This window comes from Drosophila guanche, unplaced genomic scaffold (genome assembly GCF_900245975.1).
Source record: "Drosophila guanche unplaced genomic scaffold, DGUA_6, whole genome shotgun sequence".
In the NCBI taxonomy this organism is placed as follows: domain Eukaryota; kingdom Metazoa; phylum Arthropoda; class Insecta; order Diptera; family Drosophilidae; genus Drosophila; species Drosophila guanche.
The window spans coordinates 1,188,448-1,213,775 of NW_022995745.1; the positions used below are offsets into that span (position 1 = coordinate 1,188,448).

The window sequence follows — 25,328 nt, forward strand, 5'->3', positions numbered from 1 at the left end:
ATGTTCAACAAGCGATGTACAAGTTAAAGAAATGGCCACCTGCTCCGTACTGTTTATTAATCAAATCATATCTGGCTAAAAGATGCTTTTACGTGCAGCAGAAAAGCGGCTTCCATTCTGGCATCCGAATTCTCTTTCTTTTATATTCGATAGCGCTGTCCGGTACCTTCAAAGTGGTCGCCTTCAAAGTCAGTTTGTTGTTTGCTGAGCCGTAAAAAAGTGTAAAGAAGTTTGAATCCATCGTTGGTCCAAGATCCAGCTCCAAATGGGTTCTTCACACTTCAACATCCGGTTAAATGCTCAAGAGAAGCTGAGGATTATGAGCCTTTACTCAATCAATTAAATTACATAAACATAAATGTGCCTCTGTGGTTGTTTGTTGTTGATTCGTTTATTGGTTGGCGGCTAGGCTACTTGTTAGCAAGGCCCCTGCGAAGGCTTGTCCATGGCAGCAGGCGTTCGGGAGGCACCCCCCGAAATGCTGCCAGGGCATCGTACTCATGTTGGCTATTACATATTTACACATTTCTAATGCTGCACACATACACAGACATTGCACAAGGGAGGGACTGATATAACTAGAAATATATATTGTTATATGTAACATACACGGAGATACATATGCCTATGTATATGCGTCGTTATGTTTGTTTGGGTTACATATATAGAAGACAAAAAATACGCTTTAAAATGATTCAAAAGCAAAGGCGAAGTGGAGTAGTGGAGTAGGGGGGTCGAGCCATTTGGTTTGGCTTTCTACAAGAATCAAGAATCGCTGAGAATATCCTTCAATATCGAACTGGAGTTGCGTGAGGGTGCAAACTCATTGGAGCTCATGGACAGCGAATGTGCAGGGCCAGTTGCAGGCGGAGATGCTGATGGTGGTGGCGCTGATCCATGGTCTTGGCCCGCGGGCACTGCTGTGGCAACATGCCCCTGCCCTTGCCCAGTCTGTGGGTGCGGCGGTGGCGGTGTCGTCGTCGTCGTCGTCGTATCCACCTGGCCAGTCATACTGAGAAGGTTCGGTCTCGTTTGTGTCGCTGCCTGTGGCTGTGACTCCTGCTCGAGGAACTGCACGAATGCCTGCACTAGATTCTCATTACCGCGACCAGGGGCTAAAAATGTCAAATTAGAAATGAATTCAGCAAGAGAGATATTCCACCATTTGTGCACATACCTGAGCTGCCCGACGCTGGTCCTCCGCCAAGTATGGCTCCCAGCCAGCTGCTTTGCTGCTTATTCAGACCCACCTTGTCGGACTCCTGGGCGGTAAAGTCCAGCACGGAGGATATCAGGCGCAGCACCTGCTGCTTGTCCCCTGCATGACCGCTCACCACATACCCTATCAGCAGGCTCTTGATCAGGCTCTTGTCGATCTTGTCCGTCTGGCTGCTCTCGCTGCTGTTGAGCCTCTGCTCCAGCTGATCGTTCGCCTCCTTCAGGCTCTCCACTAGCATATAAAATATACAAACAAGTCGTTAATATTAGTGCGATTCAACCATTTGTGCGGGACGATATCGGCTATCGGATAATTATTCTTCAATCTTAGGTCTAAAATCCGTTTAAAGAGCGCGCGCGCCTGTGGGGCTGGGGCTTTGGGCTTTTGGCATGCGGTTAGTGCGATCAGTGCACGGCGTAGTATAACATAAGTACTGGTTGTTGAATTTAAAGCACACCAGTACCTGATGTAATACTCAACCGTACAGACGCTGCTTGGTTCCTGGAAGCGCGTCGCGGAATGGTTAGCGAATGTTTGGCGGCTGCGAGTGGCTTTGGTGCTGTCTGTATGGCTGGCTGGCTGGCTGGCTCGATTCCCTGGACAATTGGGGGCCTAACTACTCTCCAATGCAAATCAATAAAGCGAATACGATATAAATACGATCAAACGACAAAACGGAAAGACAAATCAAAATTCAGGCTAGGCGGGCGACAACAGAGAGCAAATAGGTGGGAAAAAGTAAGTAAATATTTGTATATATATGTTAAGATATATATAGACATGCAAAGGGGACTATAGATAGATAAGTGTGTGTGTGTGTGTGTTTGGGTGTGGCTGTGAGTGTGTGGTATACATAATGTGGCATATGCCGCAGTCTCGAGCAATCTCCAATTGCAAAGTGAGTGTGTCAAATGCCTCAAATCGCTCACATTTACAAATTGAGATTATTCAATGCTGCAGATACAGTTTGGCTTTTCATCGAGCGGTTCTCTTCTCTTCTCTCTTCGTATTTTTTCATGTTTTCTTTTGTACGGATTACGGGTTACGGGTTACGGTTTACGAATTACGGAATAATACGATTTACGAACTGATTTACGATTTGTACGGTCGTCTTTTGTTCTCTTCTCCTCTCTTCTCTTCTCTAATCAAATAATCACAATCACATCACAATCAAATTATATAACAAAAATCAACAGAAGCAAATAGAAAATGCATTAAATCATAAAGGTCAGTAAGCAACAAAAGTATAGTTACAAAATTCAAATAAAAAACATATACAAATCGTGACAAAGTCTCGATATACAGGGCAGGGCAAGGAGTGAGTGATAAAAGCTGTGTGGGGAGAGGGTGACAGTGTCACAGTTCCAAACATCAACAACAACAACAACAACAACAAAGATAATCAAAGCTAAAAATCACACATAAAGCAAACTAATATTTTGTAGGCGCCTTAAATTAAATACTATTTGGATTTGGATTGTAGGTGTGTGATTGCCAGCACCAGTTTAGAGTGTTTATATTTTGCCAGGTTCTTGCTTTGTTTTCTTGGGAAGTAAGTTGCAGTGCACAGATCAAGGTGAATTTACTTTGCAAGGTGACGTCTTCAGCACGGTCCAAGACGGTCTCTAACGCTTTCCCTTTCTCGCGCTTTGCTCTGAACAAGCCCCTTGCTGGTAAATTCACCTTGGCAGAGCCAAGCAGACGGACGGTAAGGCTTGGCAAGGGGAGTGCAAGTACGGTTGTCACCGTTGCATTTTGGGGGTGGATAGTGGGGACAGTGACGCAGGGTGTAAGCAAAATGTTGTAGTTTACCTGATGCTGAGATGAGCAACTTGTAGTTACAGCCAATACAGTATTTTTTTTTTGTTTTGTTTTGCCACGTGCCGTTCGGTGCAAATTTTGCGAGTTTTTTTTTTGTTTTGTTTTTCTTTCTTTAGGTTTTGGTGTGCTTTTGTTTGTCTTTGCGCTTTGGTGATAAAATGCAATTCAAAAAAGTCGATACCAACTGAAATTCCGAGTGTTTCATATTTTGCTTAGCCTCCCAGAATTACCAGCTGATATTTACCTTTGAGAATTGTGAGGTGAATCGTGACGTCGCTTACTCTGGCACTCGCTCTCTCAGTCTCTCAGTCTCTCTCTCACACATACACAGGCACACTCTCTCCCTGACATTATCTCGCGCTCTCTCTCTCTCTCTCTCTTAAGTTCTCATTCATTCACAATCAACAGTTAGCGGCAGTTTTCTTAGAGTGCAATTTAGGATGCGTGATCGATAGGAACAGCTCGTAATGTTAGTGGTTCAGAGTGCGGGGCGTAGCGGGGCAGGGCGACACCATGGGTTAGCTTTTATGACTACGGGGGGTTAGGTACATTGTGAGAGCTCACGGTTGCAGCTGGTTGGGGGTTAGTCAAGAGTTGGCAGCCTGCAGCCCACCCGAGGGCTCACTCACCTTCATCCCGGAGCACGGCGATCGTCTGCTGTCCCGCCTCCAGCTGATCGGAGAGGCGCGCCGCCGCCCGCAATCCCTGATTGGCCTCCGCCAATTGCTGCTGCATGGCCTCCATCTCCGCCTGCAGCTGATCCTGCCTGTCCACGTGGGCCTGCATCTCGCGACGAATGCGCTGCGTGGCCATCTCAATGTCGTGCTCCTTGTCTGCGGGGGAAAGCGTGCAGGGTGTTATGCTATGCTCCTGGGTGTGTGTGTGTGTGTGTGTGTGTGGCAAGTACTTACCATTCTGAAACTGCTCCAGTGCACACTGCAGATTGGTCAGTGCCGCCTGCTGCTTCATCTCACGATCCTCGCACTGCCCCAATTTGGCCAGCAAGTCGTCACGTTGCTGCTGCAGCAGGGCATGCTGTGCCTGCAGCGTCTCCGCCTGTTGATTCGCCCGAATGCTGCATGTTGATTAAAGAGGATTGAGGGACAATCGTGAGTTGTGGGTGGGTCTAAGGGTTAAAATCCCATAAGAATCTTTACTCTGCAGCGCCATCTGTGTTGTGTTTCCACTGCCCAGAGCTGTTGTGCTGCCAGATCCATTGAATATTGCACTGCGTTGCCGACTAGTGGCAACAACAATCGATAATTCCGCTTCATCTGGCGGCACCTGATGCCACGTTCGGCATTAGCTTGAGTTGTGTTCCCCCAGCATAAGGGCGTTTTATATAAGAGGTAGCAGCGTGTCTAATCGATTGTACAATCAATAGCGGAAGCTGTAGCCTTCGGCAATTTGTACGCCCTAATGCGAAGCGGTGGAAATAGGTGGCAAGTGGGTGGGTGGGTGTATGGTGTGGCATGGTGAATGCAATTAGTGTGTGGTGCCGTCTGGACTCTGTCACGCTTCGTGTCGCTTATCGTACACCATAACATAATGCAATTAGCATTCCAAATGTCATCGCAAGGTGAACCTCGCAACCCAACCAAATCCCCAGCTCAAACCCCATTCCCTGCTCCCCGTTCCCGACGCAAAACTTACCTTGCTGATGTGTAGGCTGTACAGGACTTGGACACTTCATGCTGCAGGACCGACTGCTTGGTGCGCGACTCGTCCAGTTCGCGCTGCAACTCCACCGTCTCTTGAGTGTGCAGCTCCTCCACCTCGAGCAGATGGGCACGAAGACGCTCCAAGTCGCGCTGAATGCTCGCCTGCTGCTCCAGTGCCTCCTGGGAAGCCTGCGCCTGACTGCTCTGCTCTGTTAGCAGGCTCGCAATGCGCATGTCGGACTTCTCCTTGAGCTCCTGCACTCGCCGCAACTGATCCTCGAGCTTCTCGCGCTCGCGAACGAGCACTCCGAGCTGCTGCTCGAAGGGCTGCAGCCGCTGGATCTCTCCATAGTACTGAGTGTTCTCCGCATGCTTCTGCTGGAGCGCCTGGATCAGGTCTCCCTTCTCCTTGGCGTGACTGTCGTTGCTCTGCTGCAGCTGACTCTTCCACTGATCCGCGCTCAGCTGCAGGCTGCTCAGCTGTTCTTTCAGCTGCTCAAGATCTGTGGCCTGCTGCTCCAGCTGCTCGTCCTTGGCCTGGATCTGTTCTTTGAGCCTCTCCAGATCGATGATCTGCTCATTCTCTCGCTCTCCCAGCTGCTGGATTGTGCTTAGCTGCTCGTCCCTGGCCTGCATCTGCTCTTGGAGCTGCTCCAACCGCTCATCCTTGGCACGTAGCTGATCTTGAAGCGTTGCCAGCTGGCACTGGAGCTCTTCGATCTGCTGCCGTGCCTCCTCCAGCTGTGAGCCCTTCTGGTCCAGCCTGCTCTGGCTCTCTTTTAGCTCCTTCTCCTTGTCGCTCTCCACCGCATCCAGCTGCGATTGAAGCCGCTTCTGCGCTTCGTGCGCCATCTCAAGGCGCTGTCGGGCCTCCTCCAGCTGACCCTCCAGCTGCACGATGGTCTCCTCGTGATGCTCCTCGATGGTCTCCAGCTTGTTGCGCTTGAACTTGTCGAGTTCGTTGAGCAGCAGCTCGTTGTTCTTCATCAGCTCGTCACACTGCAGAATGTACTGCGAGATGTCTGCCTCCAGGGTCTTCTTTTCGTGCTCGCTGATCCGCTTCTGTTCCTGCAGCTCGCCCAGCCGCTGCTCGGCGGCGTCGAGGCGCTGCCAGCGCTCACTCAGGACACGATAGGCTCGCTCCAGGCTGTGCTGCGGTGCGGCTGTGGCGAGGCGATCCTCGATCTGGGCCTGCAGCAGAGAGCGAAGCTTCTCCAGATCATCCTCGGCATCGTCCAGGTCGGTTATCTCCTGCTTCTCCTCGGCAATGGCCTGCCGGAACTTGGCCTGTGCTATGCTGGCGTCCAGCTCCTGCCGCAGACGCCGATTGTCGGCGCGCAGGGCATCCAGCTGCTGCTCAAAATCGTGCGAATGCGTCTCCTGCTCAGCCTCAGCGTTCAGCTTCAGCACCTGATTCTGCATGGTGAGCTGCTGCAGCTTGAACTGCACGTCCAGCTGCAGCTGCTCCTTCTCGGCCTCGCTGATGCGGAGGCGGGACTCCAGTTCGGCGAGCTGCTCGCTCAGCAGGCTGGAGGAGAGCTCCTTCTCCAGCTGAGCATCCTGCAGCTGGCCATTGGCCAGACTGAGCTCCGCGATGCGAGACTCCAGTTGGACGAGCCTGTCGCGCAGCTTCTCCTTGGACGGCGGCTGGGTGGGATCCGGATCGGGGTCGGGATCGGAGCCAGAGCCAGAGCCACAGCCGGAAGCGGCATCTGCCTGTCGCACCACAATGAACTCATCCTCGCTGTGCTTCGTGGAGGTGGAGGAGCTGTTCGAGGACGACTCGGAGGTTTTCTTCTCCTTGGCCAGCTTGAGCTCATCGAGCTCCTTGAGCAGCTTCTCCCGTTCCGCCTCGGCCAGGCGGACTCGATCGATTAGCTCATTGTTGTCCGCGCCACGCTTCTCCAGCAGCTCCTGCATCTCGGCCAGCTCCAGCACACCGCGCTTCAGCGCCAGCGCCTGCTGCTCCAGCTGCTGCTGCAGCTCCTCCCTGGCCGCAGCCAGCGAGCTCTCCGCCTTGCAGCGCTCCTCCAGCTGCTTCTGCTGGCGCGCAATGGCCATTTCGTGCTCGACCATGCGATCCGCCTGCAGCTGTCGCAGCTCTTCCACCTGCCCCTGCAGCTGCTTCTTGCGTGCCAGCACATCCTGCATGGCCGCCTCATGCTGAGCGTCCAGCTCCTCCAGCGAGGCGTTCAGCTGTCCATTGTGCTGCTCCAACTCTGCGATGCGAGCGCTCAGGCGGGACACATCGCCGTTGCCCAGTGCTATGTCCACGAGTCCCGATCCCGTGTTTGCTGCGGCATCTCCCTGTCCATCCGATGCATCGCCAGTGTCGTCCCAGCACTCCCAGCTATCCTCCACATTCTGTTCCTCAGCGGTCTGCCGCTGTGTTTGTTTCTGTGGATTGAAAATCGAGGAGAAAGTAGGGATTAAACCCATTGTAAATATTCAAAAGAAACAAAATGAAATGAAAGAGATTTGACAACACAAACAAAATTAGAAACTCAAACTCAAACCCCAAACGCAAAAATGTTTCCTATTTTCAGATCCTCGCCAGGAATCGTTTTCATTCCCACTGTACCCACGCGTGCTGCCAGGAATGATTGGAATGGATTGGTATGCGTGGAATACGTCGGAACATGGGGCAGGAGGAGGACCACTTTGCAGTTGTAACTCGAAACCCGGATGAGGCTTAAATCTAGCACCTTTTGCGCATGCCTATGTCGTCACCTATGTGCGTCCTGCCACCGCCCGCAGCCCCTCCTGCGGCTCATCAGCAGCTCAAACCAGGTCAATTGGCAGACGCTAATGGCTAAGGGCGGGGCAAAGCAGGTGGGGCGGTGGCGTTGTCAGCGCGTGAGACATTCGCGCGTTAATGAGTTTATGGATGAGTTGAGCAAAGATGGCGGACCGCTGACGTTGCTGGCTCTGCCGCGCTGTTGCTGTTGCTGTTGCTGTTGCTGCTGCCGCTGACAGCCGCTCTGCGATAAGGTTCCAGCAACAAAATCCCCATAAAACCCATGACGAGACCGCTAAGCGGGCTAACACCCAACAAAATGGCTGTAGAGGCAGTAAAAAAACAAAAAACGTGGAACACAAAAAGCAGCAACGGGAAACGGGCCACGAAATAAATATTTGAAAAATGGCAAAATGGTTAATTACAAATTTACTCCAATTGTGTCTGTGTGTAGAGCGATAAATAATGCAGAGGCAGCCATGATTCATGGATACATAGGCGGCGTGCCAGGTCACAGGAGAGCGGTAGACTTCCAGTAGATTTCGGGAGAAGGAATGAACTAGTTGGGGGGAAGCAAAGAACGATTGAAAAGTAGATCGAAGAACAGCTGCAAGAGCTGGTTCAACATTTACAGATACTCTAAATCTGTCGGATATAAGGTTTCCCGCAATTTATAGGCTAGTTCTAGGTTCCAGAAGGTTCTAGTTGCTTATCTTCAAGTTAGGAAGCGCACAAGAATTGGATGCCAAGTCACAGAACTGAAACTTAAACAAGAAAAGCAAAGAGGAGAAAGGGACTTCGACAACGACTTCGACTTCGACTTGGTTTGGTTTTGTTTGTCCACCCAGACATTTGTTTAGTCTACGGGTCTACAGTTTCTACAGTCTCCTCACGACTGTGTAATTATATTCCCCTCTGTGTTGGGCTTAGGGCATTACCGAAAAAGACACTTGTACAAACTGGGCTATCAGAGAACGGCTCAGATGTAGCACTGGAAACACTTGTGTGTGTCTCGCGTCTCGCGTCTCGCGTCTCATAAACAAATATTAGTGAACAAAAATGTTTCATGCTGGCCCGGCAACGGGCTCCGGACTACAGTTTTTGAGGCCAGCGATCTCTCTCTCTCTCCAAACAATCGATCAGCCATACCGCCTGCTATATGATACGATATGATAGTCGGGTCTGTGTTGGTGTGTGTCTAGAGGGGGGGGTGGATGGATGTCCACGCCTTATGGTTACCATACCATAAACCAGCCAAAAAACCAAACGATAAGATAAAATGATAATGCTGAGTGGCTAAGAGTTGGGGTTTCGGCTCAACAGGTTAATTGTTGCATGGCGGAGATGGGTATGGGTTAGGAGGAGGCGCCTAAAAGCCGGAAGTGGGTAAAAACAGATAGTCAGCAAGAAGATAGAGCCCATACAGCCCATAGCCACGCAAACATATGTACAACACGAAATGGGAACTTTTGGGGAGTGGAAATCGGCATCCGAGTGTACTCTTGGCATATGGCAGGGTAAAAGACCTGGGGGCCCCCCGCTTATCAAGGAAATTCTTATGTATAAACAAACATTGCGGCTTACTCGATCAATATTGAACTGAGATCGCTTTCGCTTTAGTCACCGACACCGACACCGACTTCTTATCTAATCGGTCCGCACACACAGCAACTGCGAGCATATCCATTGGGTGGTGCTCAAAACACGAGGGGCGGCAGCTCACCATCAACTCTCTGGCATGAATAAACATTAAGCGATTGCTGCCTCCTGTGAGAGTGTGTTTTTGGATGGAATATTGTTGAATCCCCCTCTGCATTTGCCCTGTACAGATGTATGTTTGGTCTATGGGAAGTGGTAATGGGACCCAAGGGAACCGCACTCTGATTCTGATCCGTAACTGAATCTAACAGAATGCGCTTGGCTTGGGTTTGGGTTGGGTTTTGGGTTTTGGGTTGGTTTGGATTTTATTGGGGTCTTTGGTTTACTTTATGCTCAGACGAAATTCAAACAGAGGGCCAGGCCAGCAAATACCGAGAATTTTGTGTTGAAAGCTAATCGGAGACGAGGCTCGCAGACGATGGGAACAGTTGCCCCTGGAATGCAGCGAAAAAATATGTCGAGCAGAACACTTTTTCTGTAGAATCCAACGCCCGCCAGGAGGGCTAATGGGAATACGCGTTTAATGGAAAGTGAACAATTGTTTGATAGCGGGCAAAGCCAAAGCGGCGATAAGAAATGGGTCAATTAGGGATTGATACGGAAACACGACCTGTGGAAAGTTCCCATATCCTTATCTAAGGAATTCCAAATCGAATGGAATCAAAGCGAGCCCAAAACGAGCGGAAACATTGGGTGACGCCACTTTCTCTACATGAACCTGAATCTCTCACTTTCGCTTCCCGGATAAGGAAAAATAGTGCCTGACTGGTTAAGGCCCCAAACTTCAGGTTAGGGTATCTCCTCCACCGACAGACAACATAAAAAACGTGCCCATCTCGCGTTTTTTTTTGTTTTGTTTTTTTGCAATTTAGCAAAGCGCTCAAATTTGACATGAACAGCACTTCAGTGCCCCTGCCCCAAGCCCGGACGGTTGCGCGGGGCTACACAAATGAGTAATACTAAAAATAATAATAAGTTAGTGTATGCAGTGCAATAAAACAAAAGGGAAAATTACATAGTTAATAAGAGAAGATGTCAAGTCGACACAAAAGTCGAATGTCAAGGCGGGCCAAAACACTGTCGCCCACAGCAACAGCAGCAACAGCAGCAACAGGCAGCACAGCAGCCAACGAGCACAGCCACAAAAAAAAAAAAGTATAAAGTAGGAAAACTTAGAATGATCTCGCGCTCTGCGATTTATTTTGTGTGTGAACTAAATAGAATGCGATTTGTGTGCTCTAATTGGAGTGCAATTAGATTAATCCCATTTTCTTTTGTATCGATGGATCTGAACACATTTTGATATTCTTAACACTGGGCTAGAACTGCCTCCAATCTGCAGCGGCTCCTCTTTCCCTTTCGTGCCCATCCCTTCCACTTACAGTTACTTGTCAGCATTTGTGGCAATTTTCGTTTTTCGTTTTTCGTTTCCAATTTCGGGCTGGCAACTCGGCAGAATTTGTGCCTTCGTTTTTTCCCGCGCTAGTCATTCGATAACAGTTTTTTTGTTCTTTCTTCTTCCAGTTTGCAGTTATTCTCACAAGCAAAAAAAAATTGTCAAAAAATAAATGGCAAGGTTGAAGTTGAAAATTGAAATGGAGATCGGTTAATTTTCACTTGAAGACGGCGATGATTGCGCGTTTTGTGTACGACAACGCGCGGTTGTAAGCAATTCAAATAAAAGGCAGACACAAAAAAAATAAATGCTTTAACCAACAAAATAAACGTTAACAGGAATGAGTAAAATGTTCTTCTTTCATTTTATATTCGTTGTAGATTTGTAGTCTCTCTCTCCAGCGGGAGCAGAAGGGTTGCACTGTGCACTGGCCAGATATATGACTTTACCGCTGCGCGACCGATCGAGGAATGAACTGAACGTGCAATGGGCGTTGGGTGAAAATATCAGAATGCTGAGAACCCACATAGCCGAAGTTGACACCGAAACCGAGCCGCCCGTTACCGATACTGTGAAGCGCAGAGCCGAAGCGGAGCTGTTGCCGGCGTTAGACAGAGATAGCAGCAGCCAGCAGGCCGTGGCAGCGCAATCAGCAAGTTTGGTTGTGCAGTAGAGCAGGAGGAGAGCAGGTGAAGATCGCTCGCTGCTAACGAAGCTGGCAACGGCGACGGCGACGGCGACTCCTGCTCCTGTCGTACTGTAAGCGAAGCGCAGACTGCAGCCTGGCTGTCGGTGTGGGTGGGGGGATTGGGTGAACTAAGTTCGAGTATGGGAGACAGAGAGGTGTTGATGATCGCGCTCCCTGCACTGCGAGACAGAGAGAGTGAGTGAGATTAGGTAAATGGAAAGACATCCATCATATCCATGCCATTGAGTATGTGCTTTGAATATGTACATATGTATGCATGTATACATACCCTAAACACACACGTGTGCATGTCGCGGTAGTGTAACCAACTTCGACTTGCTCTCCATTTCAAAACTCAAATAATGCGCGTCGGCTATTTAACTTGAAATTAAGCGACGTTTGTTGTTGCTTTTATTTATTTTCTTTCATTTTTTCCCCTTATTTATTTTTTTGTTTTATTTTTTCAGAATTGTTAATGTTTTTGTATGTGTGTGTGTGTGTGTGTGTGTGATGATGCAGACGACGACAACGTTCGCTTTATTTGCTCATTTTGCTCACTTTGTTTGTTCTCAGCGGCGAGCTGTATGCGCTCGCTCTCCGCAGCGGCGGCGTTTGCCCAAGGCATATGCAATAGAAGGTAAGTGGGGTTAGAGAGACGCGCCTCTGCCGCCACTCGGCGGTGCCAATAAGCTTTGCGTTTCCTAAAATAAGGAACGCAGCAGCGACACTAAAGGGAAGTGGGGAGCAAGGAACTACCGTACCTGCTGTTCAGCAGACCCTTGCGCTGCCGCACTGCCATGTAAAATATCAGTTCACAATGAGAGCAGAAGAGCGAGAGAGCGCGCGTACAGTTATATTATTTTAAGAGAGGAAAAGACGAAGACGATGGCTTTGGCTGGCAGGCGTTATCCTCGCCTGCAAAGCTTACACTGTCCATGTCATGTAGAGTGTGCATGGATTTTCTTTTGCCGGCGTCAGCAATATGTAATGGAATATGTACGTATGGATGCACGTATTTTTGTTTGTACATTCTCGCATACACATGTGTAGTTACGTTACTCATTTATGTGTGTGTGTGTGTGTATTCCATATGGCCACGTCGTTGGCTTTAAGCGGGCTGCCGCTGATTGTTGCTGCTGTTGTCCCAATCGAGCGTCTGTGTTTAATTAGCAGATAAAAATACAGCCAGTTCCATGAAGGTAGACATGGCATTTACACACACACACACCCGCTCATTGTGGCCATCCCTTTCGCACATTTTCGTTTTACACAATCAACCGCACACACACACACACACACACATGCGCATACAAATGTACAGTCAGGAAAACACGTTGCAGGCGTTAATTAGTTTTGGGGGCTTTTCTTTTATCAGCAGTTCCAATAACAATAACAACAACAACAGAAACGGGCAACGGCAACAGCAACTGAAGCAGTAACAAAACAAGAGATAAAGAAGATATTGAACGGGTAGCGAAGCTTTCTCATGTATACCCTTCCAGCCTATCAATTTGCATTCAAGGACATATTCAAGAATTCGCTGTACAACGTTCCCATAAACGAACGGACACATCAAGGTGTTCGCAGAGAGCCCGGCTCGTAGATGATATCCTCCATGTGTTACACACTTCTGGTCAAAGTCATAATGCTCTCGCACCCGAGTAGGAACAAACATTTTTCTAATGCATTTCGTTCTGTTGCGAATGCAAATCGAATTGTTGCTATTTTTTTCCCCATACATGAAACCCCCGACTGCCACTGGCTCCACCACTGCATCTCCCTGTCTCCCTGTCTCTCGCTCGCTCTTTCCCTCAGTCTCTGGTGTTGGCTCTACCTTTAGGTTTCCTTGCTCCATATACATAACAATCAGGCGTGCAAATGGAGTCGGCGTCAACGTTAACATGCGTTAAGTACTGCCCCAACCACAGACAGACCCCGGTCCCCTTCCCCGCCCCATCAAGCCAGCAACTGGGACATGGCGGCGCCAATTGTTCAAATCGATTGTATAATCAGTTATTCCTCTTCCTCGTTTGTACTTTATCTTTCGATACTTCCTCCTTTTTCGACTTCTACTTCTTTTTGTTTATTTCTCACTTTTTTCGGTGATGGAAAACCCTTCGGATGAAGATCTTTGACGAGAAATGAGTCCCATTGCATATTGAGGCCACCAAGCCAGTCAGAGGCTTAGCTTAGAGAGGGGGCTAGATGGGGTGCTTTGCCCCCCCCAAAAAAAAACAATAAAACTCTGTAAATTCCTATGCCTCCTAGTTCACACAATTAGAATGTAGGTTAGCCCCCCCCCAGCATCTCCCACTACGCTCCTGCCAGAAGCCAAAATGTAAATATGTAAAAATGTATGTACAAGATGCTAACGAACTGCAAAGATAATAAATATTTAAATTGGATCGTATTTGCACACGTTTGATCAATATGTGGAACAGTCTGCCCCCCAAAATAAATGGATCGGATACGTGCATAAGTTTAAGAAAGCGAAAGAGAGAGATAGAAATGGAGATGGAGATGGAGATGGACAGAAGAGATACCCAAAATTCGGATGTGGATGTGGGATGCACGTCGATCGGTGACAGCTTCATGTAGAGCAGATCAACGTCACGAAGAGAAGTCGCAACAGAATACACAAACAGAATAAAGGTAGAGGAGAGATAGAGAAAGAAGTACAGATAGATGGACATGGACATGGACATGGAGGTGCCGATACATATGCAAGCATGTGGGACGGGGGGGGGTATTGGTTCATTGCCTGGGTACATAGCACTTGGAGAGCGTCGATCGTGTTAGGTACCTGGCGGTGTTGGTCGTCGTTAGAGATGAAGACCAAACTGCCGACTCGAAGCTGAGCGAGTCCGAGTCCGAGTCTAAGTCTCTCCCCGTTTTGTGTTGGCATTCATTTAACACGTTGCTGTTAAAATTCAGAGAAGAAATCGAATTCAAATAACGCGCTTCAATTCGGTCGCGCCACCAACGTTCCACATTCACACAGAGATTCACTGCACTCCACTCTCTCACGGCAGCAGACACGGTTACGGAATACGTACGGTGCGGTTTGCCGTTGATATTTACACAAAAGATGCAGCAAAAGATAGAAACTTACTCTTAAGTTGTTCTACTCTGAAGAGTTCCTATAATTCCGGATGCAGTCATTTTGTACTCATGATTATCTTTAATGTTTCCCGATCCCGATCCCTCTACTACTCTATATCCTTCCCCTTGCGCCTATTTTATGCTTCCTTCGTTCTAGAATTGTTTTCAATATTTTCATAGTTGGCTTCCTCCTAAACATACACATCAGCAGCTACCTTTATCTCTTTTCCTGTACATCCAATCAGGTTGGGTCTACATTCAACATTCAACAACAACTAAATGAAAAAATAAACACGAAAGCGAGGAAAATGCTGCACTGCCAGAGAGAAGTCAAACAAATCCCATTTCAATTTAGGCCAAAGGCAAACAATCCACCAGAAAAAAAAGTGGAACTTCAATTTATATTTATTACTCTCCGACCAAAATGCATTCACTCAACGCTGACTGGTTTGGTATTAATCTCTATGAGCTCAAAACAATTTGTGAATAAAATGAATGGATTTACCGGCATAGAGGATAGCAGCGGAAGAGCGGCAAAAGGTATAGATTTCCCCTTTCAGTTTTGGTCCAAATACTGGACCAAGTTTTAAGCCAAGTTTAGTCCTACTATTGCCACTTACACTCACTTAACTAATGTCCCTCCTTTGAGCTCCATTTCCACCTCAACCTTCCCACACTGGGGCCTGCTGCTGTACCTGTTTTCGCTTGGAGGGGCATATCTGGGCATATTTAAGCTGTCTGCCCGTTGGCTACCCCCCTCTGAACAATTCAGTTAATAACTAATTGGAAAAACTCACTGGACTGGTGGGGGTGGGGGTGGGGGTGGGGGTTCGGGCAAGGGTGCAGGGCCGGCAGGTTGGAAAAGCTGGAAAAGCGCTGCGTGCGTTGACGTTTGCTTCGCTCAATTTGTTTGACGATTTTATGGACGGTGAGCCATTTGGGCGTTCTACTTTTTTGTGTTCGTTTTGTTCTTCTAGTTTGAGTTTTTGGTTTTTAGTTTCATTTGTTTCACAACAACAACAAAAACAGCCATGTGGAAGGGCGAAATGTTCTCAGGGTCGCAGCTTTGGATACCCTGGCAGTGGGTCGTCCCATTTCGATGGAATATCGGGGAGTTTAAGATGGAAAAAAGCCAGACCGAAATAAAAATCAAACCTAATAACAAAGCACTGAAAATATCCAAAAATATGTTGTAAAAAAGTTAAATTAATATTCTTTGAACACCTTTTCGCTCTGCCGCCTTGCGGTTTTCTCTTGTTTAAGCTGAAAGATCATCAGCATGATGGGTACAGTCATCTGCATGATGGGTACAGTCAGCATTGCAGCAGCTGAGTACTCAAAAAAGAAGCAGCGGCAGAGAGCAGACAGCAGAGAGCAGAGAGCTGCCCGGCTGAACAATTTTCCATTTGCCGTTGTCGTCGGCTGCCTCGTTGGCCTGTGCTGGCCATGTTTATGCAACTGCGCGACTTGCCAATAAAAATGGCCAAAACGCAGCAGCTTCTCCATACAACGCGGCGCCCTGGCCCCTGGCCTGCGGAGCAGTTAGCACTTAGTTTTCCAGTGCAAAAAGTCTGGGCTATAAATATATGGGCGCTTAAATTTCGTCATTTATGGCCTGACTGGCCTGCAAACGAACAAAATCTTTTCATAATTTAATGCTTATTAGCATTTGTTTGCAGGAGAAAAGATTGCACAGTGAGAGGGTGAGGGTGAGGGTGAGCGCGGGGGTGTAGGAGGCGGCACTGCGTAATTGCCTAAACGAACAGACGACAGAGAGACAGACAGACAGTCGACCCAGAGCCATAAGCTGTTTCCAAAACGATGCCGCAGCAGAGGAAGGCTATGTGAAGCAAGTACACACAAAGAGACAAAATGGCATGCAAAAAGTGTTAGACAAAGAGTTAAAACTGCAATTGAAACAGCAGCAGCAGCAGCAGCAGCAGCAGCAGCAGCAGCGGTAGTTCCCCGCTTCAACCGACAACCTTCGATGTAAATCAACTGAAAGAATGCATGCAACAACGACAATTTCGAATCTTTCAAAGCAGATTGCGTGACAATTTTGATACTGCTCAACGGACATCTAAACGCAATGCACAGGCGGCTGGTCGGAACCGATGTGGTAAGAGGGGGCAGCTGAATAAGCAGCGAAAACAGAGAGAGAGAGAGAGAGAGAGATAAGTGTGCCAGAAATTCCACTTCGAACTTCTTACCTTGTACCTTAGCCATGGAGAGATCTTCACAGAGGAATTCCATGGATACAAATTTAAATTCCAAATATTCTTCTATTTGAATTTGCCTATTTTTACTACTAAAAATCCAACCCAAAACTATCTTGTTAGAATTGAACGCCTCGTTCTGCTTTCATATTTCAATGAATAATATTTTTGTAATATTTTCAGTAATCAGATATAATAAATGAATGCCTTGTATTTGTAGCTTTGTTGTTTCCACATTTAATGATTAATTCATGAATTAAATCTGTTTTATATTCTATGATTTGCTTCCCACTTTATTTGCTGCTCCAATTTTCTCAAACTGATCATTATTATGAGTTACTTATTATTCCCCTTCTATGCAATTTAGTTTACAGTTGTTCCCCCCGCCATGCTCTTTTTCCGTTCTCTCTTTCTTTCTTCGGCAAAGTTCTTTGGAAGTTCCCCCCCCCCCCCCCCTGAAAGGGAGCGCCTCTGCAATGTCAGCGCGATGTCAGCACCTACTTGTGCGCGAGACTCTCAGTTGGAGGTGGCCCAAAGCATATGCAATTACACACGAAGGTTAAACGCGAGGCAAATTGAGCAACTCAGAGGAGAGGAGCAGTGTAAGAACAAGCTGAAGAGAAGAGCAAGCGTGGGGGAGAGTGACAACGAGCGTGAGTGGGGGGGAGGCATAACTAGAGAGAGAGAGAGAGAGAGAGCGGGGGAGAGAGCGAACGACACAAGCTCTGCGAGAGCAGCTGCATCCCAGAGCAGCGTCCAAGTGAATAGAGAATGGCTGGAGTCAGAGTTACAGCCACAGGCCAGAAGCAACGAACCAACCAACCACTAAGCCACCCAACCAGCAGTCAAATTCTACTGCAGCCTCAGCCTCAGCCTCAGACCCTGCACCCGCCCGCTCCACATTTAGGCTTCAAAGTGGCAGCGCAGCTCGTTAGACACACGCGAAGCTAAATGGAAACGGAAATGGAAATGAATGTGTGGATGTGGATGTGGAAGTGCAAGGTGGAGAGAAGAACAGCAGATCAGCAGCAGCGCCAGCCGTGAGACGCTCTCTCTCTCTCTCTCTCTCTCTTTGTCACTGTGCCCGTTCACAGGGCAGCAAATTGATTTGGGCCAAGATTCGTTTTCAGATCTGTCCACGTTCCGTGCCTCATTGTTGTTGTCGCTTTTCATTTGGCATTTTCCTTTTTCCATGCTGCTGCTGCTGCTGCTGCTGCTGGCAGTTAGTGAAAATTGTCCGCTCGCTTCGCTGATTGTTTATAGAAACGTACGGCAGCCGTAAGCCGTACAATGTCAGTCATCAGAGGCAGCCAGAGTCACAGTCACAGTCACAGTCGCAGTAAGCAGCGATCGTGGAACGTAAAGCGAAGCGAAATACCTTGGAATTCACACGAACAAATTGTATCCTTTGTTTTCACTCGCTGACTGCTTGGCCTTCCCCCCGTTGCACACACACACACACACACACACACACACAGCATACCCTGCACTGATCTTCATTTACAGGGTACTCTAATTGCAGGTCTCTTCTAACCCCCCCCGGCGAAGCGGAGGCAACTCTCTGGCTGCACTTAGCGACATGCAACGTTTGACTTCTCATTGGCCGTGGGTCAGTTGCTTGATGGGAATTCCGCCCAGTAGCTCCAGGGGGAGTACGGTAGCTGTGAGCCAAATGGGTGGCGTGGGTGGCAACAGCAACAACAACAACAACAACAACAAAATTGTCATTTTGATTCGTGCTCAGGTGAGCAGGCAGGCAGCAGCAGCCAACAGAAACATTTGATGAGTGCATTATCATCATCGTCATCATCATAGCTGAATGATTTTGCTGGCCATAAGTGGAGGTCTCTCGGCAATTGTTACAACGATTATTAAGTACACAAATGTATGTACATTAGTAATAAATGCACACGAATATGTATACTTTATGTATGTAGAAATGTACACATTATGTACGTACATTTGGGACCCAACCAAAGGCAAAGGGCAAGCAAATCAAATTCAAGCTAAAGCATAAACAAATCAACGAACGACCAGTGTTGAGTGCAGAGAGAACACAAAATACACAAGAATACCAGAAGAATGAGTAAAACTGATGAGTAACAGCAACAAGTGCATCAAAACTTGAAGCAAATATCACATATGGAACCCAATAAATTGTCCAAGTAAGCAACTATACTCGAAATAATAATAAACCCAAAAACATTTGTTTATTATTTCAGAGCCATTCCTTCTCCCCTTAGAGCCCAGCGGAATATGACAGTGGTCCCCGAGTGGGTTGAGCTCTGGCACAGTGGCATGGGGCATGGCCAATAATGAGAACTTCCTACGGAAAGTTAATACAGTTCTTATGCCAAAAGTTTCACCAAGCCATAGCCAAGGGGCAAAATGTAACTCCCACTCCAGCCGCAGGTCTCTCCCCGCTAATTATTGGAAGGGTAGGACCAGAAAGAGCGGAACAAGTGCAGCTGGGGACACATTTGACACAGTTTGACCAAGCGTAACAAACCGCGTTTATCAAATGGAACTCGATTTGGTTTTGGTTTCGGTTTCCGTTTCGGTTTCGGTTCTGACTGTTGACGTGTCCGAAAAATAATAACACTCCCCCCAGCGGGAGCAGCAACCCACCACACCACCACCCCACCACCCCACTGACCCAAGCAGCCAAGCGACCCATCAGCATTTCCGCTCTAATGAAATTCTATGCAAGATGCAGTGCAGGTAGAGAGGGACAAACGCTCTGTGCTTCCTGCCTTTGTGTAAGTTTATCGATAAAAAATGCAAGCAATCGATAGGCGAAAACCATACAAAATTAATTACATTTTTCAGATTTATCTCTAACTTGTTTAAGCTGGCGTTTGACCTCCTTTACGAGGGCTTAACACCCGGAATATGCTTTCAAAGTATTATAAGCATGGAAACAAAGGATGTTCCTGCGGTTATCGATTAAAAATCGATACAGCAACAAAATTAAACAGAACCAAAAATAAAAATCAAAATTCAAACTAAGAATATGTCAAAATTTGCCGGAGGAAACATTTCTTTGATTCAAACTAGCCATGAGCTCTGGCCCCCTGCCACAAATCCCCACTGGGCGACTCATTATCATCGCCAGGTGCGTGCTCGCTGTCTCGTGTCGAGGGTTTTGGGCTTTGATTTTAGCTTTGGTTGTTTTTTTCCGTCTAATTGTTGCGTTTAAAATTGAACAATTTAACTAATTTTAAAGCTGTTGGCGTGTAAAAATGTTGGGAGAACTCTTTTTTGGTTCTGAACTCACCCAAAATGAATACGGAAAAACGGCACTCGAACAAAAATGTGAAATAAAAACTGCAGTCGTGGGCAACTTCCGGCACCAAATGGATAACAAAAAAACAATACAGAAAAAACCAGCAACAAAAAATAAAGTAAAAAATGTACAAAAATGCTGTTGACCTTCTTTTGGGTGAAATTTCACACGATTTTCAAATGCAAATTGCGTTGAGCTCTTGCGTTGTCTTTTTAGGGCCAAAAGTGGCACACACACACACACACCGAGGGCGGAGTTTTAGGAATGCAAATTAACACTTTATGCGGGCTACACTTTGGGGGATCGATGCCCGGCATCGAATGAATGGCAGCCAGCAGGTGGCCGGAACTTATATAGGGCCCAGGCACAGGCCCAACCAACCCCAAGCCCGGGCAGGCATCCCAACCCTTTCGATCCTGTCCCCAGCCCGGATAAGATAAGGTGCCATGGTGCCATGGTGCCAACGATGCAGATGTCCCAAAATGCCCGACTAATGGGGATGATAGTGTCCGATGAAGAGGGGGGACACTTATCGCCTGCCGCCTGCCGCCTGGCGCAATTATGCAAAACAATATGGTGGCTGCCAGTCAGCTATCGATCGAATGATAACCCACAGCTAGATAACCAAACAGATAACAGATAGCCCAACAAAACAAATAGAGACAACAACCGAAAGGTGTCGAAGGATGTGACTGAGGCAACAACGATCCGCCCGAGGAGCAGGGTTTCAGTTTGTTGGTGCAAAAAGTGCAAAAATCTACATGGGGAAACTTTGATTAAGATTTAGTTCCCCCTTTATTGGTGTGACATTATTGAGTGTCAAATCATGAGAGGTTTGGCATTTTGCATTTAATAGTTCCACTCATGGTACGCAATTCCAAGCAACAAAAGGAGCAAATGGAGGAGCATACAAAATTGCATAAAAACCCAAGCAACTTCAAAGATTTTCTGCATTTTTTGTAGGAAATTTTCCAAAGAAAAACAAAGTTCAAAAGATGGCAAATAGTTGTTTATACCCGTTACTCGAAGACTAAATAGGGTATACTTTATTTGTGCTATAAATTCAGATGTTTAGGCGCAGAAATTCAGAGGCAGTCAACAAATAAATTGTAAAAAAAAGGTAATAAAAAATGTAAAAAAAGTAATAAAAAACGTAGAAAATGTAGCAAAATATAGCTCATTGCATACATACATGTAATGTAATGTAAAATATAAAAACAATTAAAATTGGCCTTTGGAAAATGCCTTCAATTATGGCGTTCGTTTTGGGTGCCCCTTGGGACATTGAAAAGTGTTCTTTAAGCGGTTTTAAACTTGCGCATATCTAAAACGAAAACCCCGCCGTCAGAGGAACTGGCGCCCACCTTGTTGCCCTTCGCATTCCAGCAAACTTCGAAGATGCCGCCGGTGGTCTTGTACGAGTGCAGCAGCTGGCCCGTTTGGGTGCACCAAACGTGGATGGACTTGTCGAAGCTGCCGGAGGCCAGATGCTTGCCATCGGGACTGAAGGCCACCGAATAGATGGGCTCCGTGTGCTTGGTGAGCGTTTGAATGCACTTGCCACGCTCCACATTCCACAGCCGCACCGTTGAGTCGAAGGAGGCGGAGGCCAGGACCAGATTCATGTTCGGGTTGCGTGTGCCTGGCCCCGTGGGCGACCACCTGATGGTGTAGATCTCCTTGGTGTGGGCCAGCATGTCCTGGCAGCAACGATCCCGCTTCATGCTCCAAATCTTCAGCGTCAAATCGTCCGAGCAGGAGGCCAGCAGCTGTCCCTGCGGGCACCACTTGATCGCATTCACCTCGTTGGTGTGCCCGCGGAATGTCCTCACTGGCTGCTTCTCACCCAGTCGGCACACGAATATCGTCTGATCCGTGCTGCAGGAGGCAAATTCATGGCTCGATCGCCAGTCCACGTCCAGCGCCGGGGCGCTGTGAAAGGCAAACTGCTGCTTGCACTTGCCGGTGCGTGCATCCCAAATGATTGTCGTCATGTCCACACCGGCCGAGACAATGCGATTGCCGTACTTGTTCCATTTGAGCGCAAAGATCGGTCCCGTGTGCTGGCCCAGCTTGAGGGTCAGGCGTCCATCGGTGGTCCAGATGCGGGCAAACCCATCGTAGCTGCCGGTGGCCAGCAGCGAGCCTTCCCCGTTCCAGTCCAGCGAGGTGACATCCCTGCTGCTGCGCGAATCCTCACCATCCTGCTCGAGGCAGTGCTTCAGCACCAGGAGCGAGTGGTGACCCTTCGGGCCGGACATGTTCCAAAGGCGCGCCGTGCCGTCGCCCGAGCCACTGGCCAGCAGATCCACGCGGGGATTCCAGGCGCAAATGAACACCTCACCCTCGTGGCCGCGCAGAGAATAAACCTCGGATGAGGGAATCTCAATGTTGGCGGCACTTGTAGCTGCAGCAGGAGCTGGCGCTGGTGCTGGTGCTGCTGCTTTAGCTGCTGCTTTAGCTGATGGAGCTGCTGCTTTAGCTGCGGCTTTAGCTGATGGAACTGCCTTTCCCTTTGGCAATTTCTTTGGAAAGAATGTCGCAAGTGCGGCAGCTCTTCTGGATGTGGATGGAACGGCATCATCCAAGCAAGACTCACTGGCTTTTGGCTTTCTGCTGGCTCTCGTCGAACTGCCACTGACAGCCGCCGCCTTGCCGGTCTCCTGCTTTGGCTCCTCCGCGGCTTTGGGCTCCGGCATGACAGCATCAATCAGGGATAATCCCTCAATGCGACGTCGCACCTCGCCATCATCGTCGACACTCCACTCGACCTCGGTGTAGAGGAGACCCTTCTGCAGTATGGTAATCAGAGCAGCCGGCGGCACGAGCCTCCCATCGATTCTGCTGCGCGAAATGTGCGACTCAGTGCCAAAGACGTAAGCAGAGTGCAGGAAGCCGGACTCCTGCAGGTAGCGATACACCAGAAAGTTTACCTCGTCGCTGGAGAAGCTCATGGCTTAAGGTTCTCGATCTCTGAGCTCTGATGTGCCTCTGATTGTGGCCGCGGTGGCAATGATTTCGAGATCGATAGAGTGGCGCTACGTAAAAGATGCGTCTGCATTAAGCATACGCCCTGCCCTCCCTCCCTCCGCTCCACCCCCAACCAGAAGGGTCTTTGGATCTCATAGATCTCCCCCCCCCCGAAAAGTCCAAAATTCGTGAGAGCAGATAAACGCTGCGCTTGCATTGAGCCATTTGGCAACAACAAAATGCAAAAACCAATTATTTGTTTACATTTCTCTTCTCTTCTGAAAACCGAGCCCGATCTTATTGTTCTGGGGAACAAAATTCAACGCCACACCAGCTGCTGTGAGGGAACTTTGCTGATAAGGAGCTCTCCCCCGAATACAAAAATATACTCCACAAAACTCTCCTGCAGCAACCTGCAGTAAGTTCAATTTCCCCTCCTAAATGCATAATGATTTAATTGTTGGGTATTTTAATTGCAGAGCTTGCAGACAACCTCAAACAATTCTAGACTATAAAGTGCCAAGTGCCAGAATGCCAGGCTATGCCTCAACGCTGCTAAAAACATGTCCAAATAAAACACACTCGTACCCTCCTCACACGGCAATGTTTTGTTTCGATATTTTAATATCGTAGAGAGACTTTTTGGCACAACCTTTTGGAATGAAAGTCTTACGCTCAAATCTAGGCTGCCACGTTATTCCTGCTGTTCGGCAAGTGCCAAGGCAAACGTTTGGATTGAACTATTCTCAAGCACAAGCTAACAAATAAAGTTCTCAAAAGGAGAAGAGGCATTGGCATAGGCAGGGTAAGCGGAACATAAACTCTTGCTGTTGTGACTTGAGACTGTGTGGTGCGAGAAGCAAGTTGTCGGCTTTCCTTCCGCATTTATGTCTGGCCTGCCAGATGACCATTCATGTCTTATATATTAGAATGCAAGAGTTATGTTAATCGATCTGGGAACAGAATTGTAGATAATCATTTGCGGTATGCTTGGCACATTGCCTAATGTAAATATGTATGTACTTCTGCTATTTCTATTCCTGTTCCGATTCGATTCAATAATTATCAAGCACAATTCTCAAAAGCGAAGAAATAAATAAAGCACTAAACATTGGCAGGAGCAGGGTAAGTGGAACATAAACTCTTGCTGCTAAAAAGATGATAAGTTCTGTGGGACTAAGCCCGATAAATCTACAGAGGAATATATAAACTTTCAGCTATGCAGTTCCTGGGAGATGGCCTGGCCAGGTACAGCCACGAGAAGCGGCACAGCTCCTGCACAACAGCACAAACTTCGAGCCATTGTGCACCCCTTTTGGGTTGCACTTCCCACTGCAGCTGAGGTACAGTTGTGTGTCCACCCTGGGCAGGTACAGCTGCGACACAAACGCGACATCGGAGACTGTTTTTTTAATCAGAAATAATTGGGTAAATTAAACAAGCAGGCGACAGGAGGCAGGCACTGTGGGAGTGGGAGTGGGAGTAGATAGGAGGCAGTGACTGCCAGTGGCTGGCTCTGGCTCTGGCCCAACATATGGACAACAACTGGAAGAGCAACGGGGCGAATCTATGAGCCAACGTATGGATTTATGACAGAGACGAGCAAATACCAAACAAACAAAAAACTACGTGAAATCAAATAGAAATTTCATAATTTCGTTTTCCACGAAAATGTTGGCACCGGAAAAGGTGGCGGAGGGACAGAGCGCTGCTTATCGACGACGGCCTCTCGACTGTGTGTGTGTGTGTGTGGGTACAGGGGTACTGAAGTACAGGGAACAGGCTGGCTGCTCCTGCCAAAACTTTATCACAGTTTAAATATTAATTCAGGGATACTCAAACGTGCTCAAAGGAGAGCGAGAAGCTAGCAGCGCTCGGCTGGGCTGGGCTTATCTCAGCGTCGATAAAGTTGAGCAAACACTGGAAGTGCAATGTACCAAATGCGGAACGGAACACGGAACAGCTGCAGGTACGCGAGGCAACATTCGATCATTCGACACTCACCAGTGGCTCTGCGGCTGTTGTGGCTGCTCCTGCTCCTGCTGCTGCTGATGCTTTGTCGCCAATTTGTTGGCTGTTTAGTTGTGTGATTTGCTTACGAAGCGACGCAATCTGCGAAAGAGTGTGAGAAATGAGCGAGTGTGCGAAGAAGTTAGAAGGAAGTCGCACAAGTGCCCACTGGGGCACGGGCCCTACCTCACGATCCTTGTCACCGCAGAGCTGGTCCAGCTGTTCCTTTTGCTGCTGCGACTCGGCCAGCAGCTCTAGCGCTGTCTTAGTGTCGGTCTCCGCGCCGCGGTAGTCCTCGTCGCCGGGGCCGGCCGTGTCGGCCAGCACTTCCTGGGCCAGATTTGTCAGCTGGCCCTTGATGGAGTTGAGGCTGTTGTTTAGCCAGGACATGTCTACGGCCTGATTGCTCCTCTAACTTGTGCGATTTCGCCTCTCACTCTCTCTCTCTCTGGGTAAAGTTATTCCTGCAGGGATACGCTTTCAGCAACCAATTTAATTATTTCCTTCTTTTTTTGCGTGGCACAAACGTCTTGCAGCTGATTTTGTTATTGTTTCATATGCGA

The 25,328-nt window shown here is 48.1% G+C and overlaps 2 protein-coding genes and 1 long non-coding RNA gene across 4 annotated transcripts; 1 reads left to right on the forward strand and 2 right to left on the reverse strand.

Moving 5' to 3' along the window:
- Window positions 1–372: 372 nt before the first annotated feature.
- LOC117581370 (myosin-11) lies at window positions 373–25,295 on the reverse strand. Of its 2 annotated transcripts, XM_034268504.1 has the most exons (7): window positions 24,952–25,295; window positions 24,760–24,867; window positions 4,694–7,098; window positions 3,952–4,115; window positions 3,670–3,873; window positions 1,178–1,450; window positions 373–1,115 (listed from the first exon to the last, which is right to left on the reverse strand). In XM_034268504.1, the coding sequence occupies exons 1-7, from the start codon at window positions 25,153–25,155 to the stop codon at window positions 766–768; spliced, it is 3,708 nt and encodes a 1,235-aa protein (XP_034124395.1). In that variant the 5' UTR covers window positions 25,156–25,295; the 3' UTR covers window positions 373–765. The 2 variants fall into 2 exon arrangements, with proteins under 2 accessions (XP_034124395.1, XP_034124396.1); XM_034268505.1 differs by lacking the exons at window positions 24,760–24,867; window positions 24,952–25,295 and adding an exon at window positions 10,480–10,948.
- On the forward strand, window positions 18,455–19,474 carry LOC117581397. The gene is made up of 3 exons (XR_004573650.1): window positions 18,455–18,664; window positions 18,722–19,258; window positions 19,329–19,474. It is a non-coding gene; the product is annotated as an uncharacterized LOC117581397 (long non-coding RNA).
- On the reverse strand, window positions 21,018–22,788 carry LOC117581380 (F-box-like/WD repeat-containing protein TBL1XR1). Its single transcript, XM_034268518.1, has one exon. It carries the CDS (start codon window positions 22,737–22,739, stop codon window positions 21,084–21,086), a length of 1,656 nt encoding a protein of 551 aa, XP_034124409.1. The 5' UTR covers window positions 22,740–22,788; the 3' UTR covers window positions 21,018–21,083.
- Window positions 25,296–25,328: the final 33 nt, after the last annotated feature.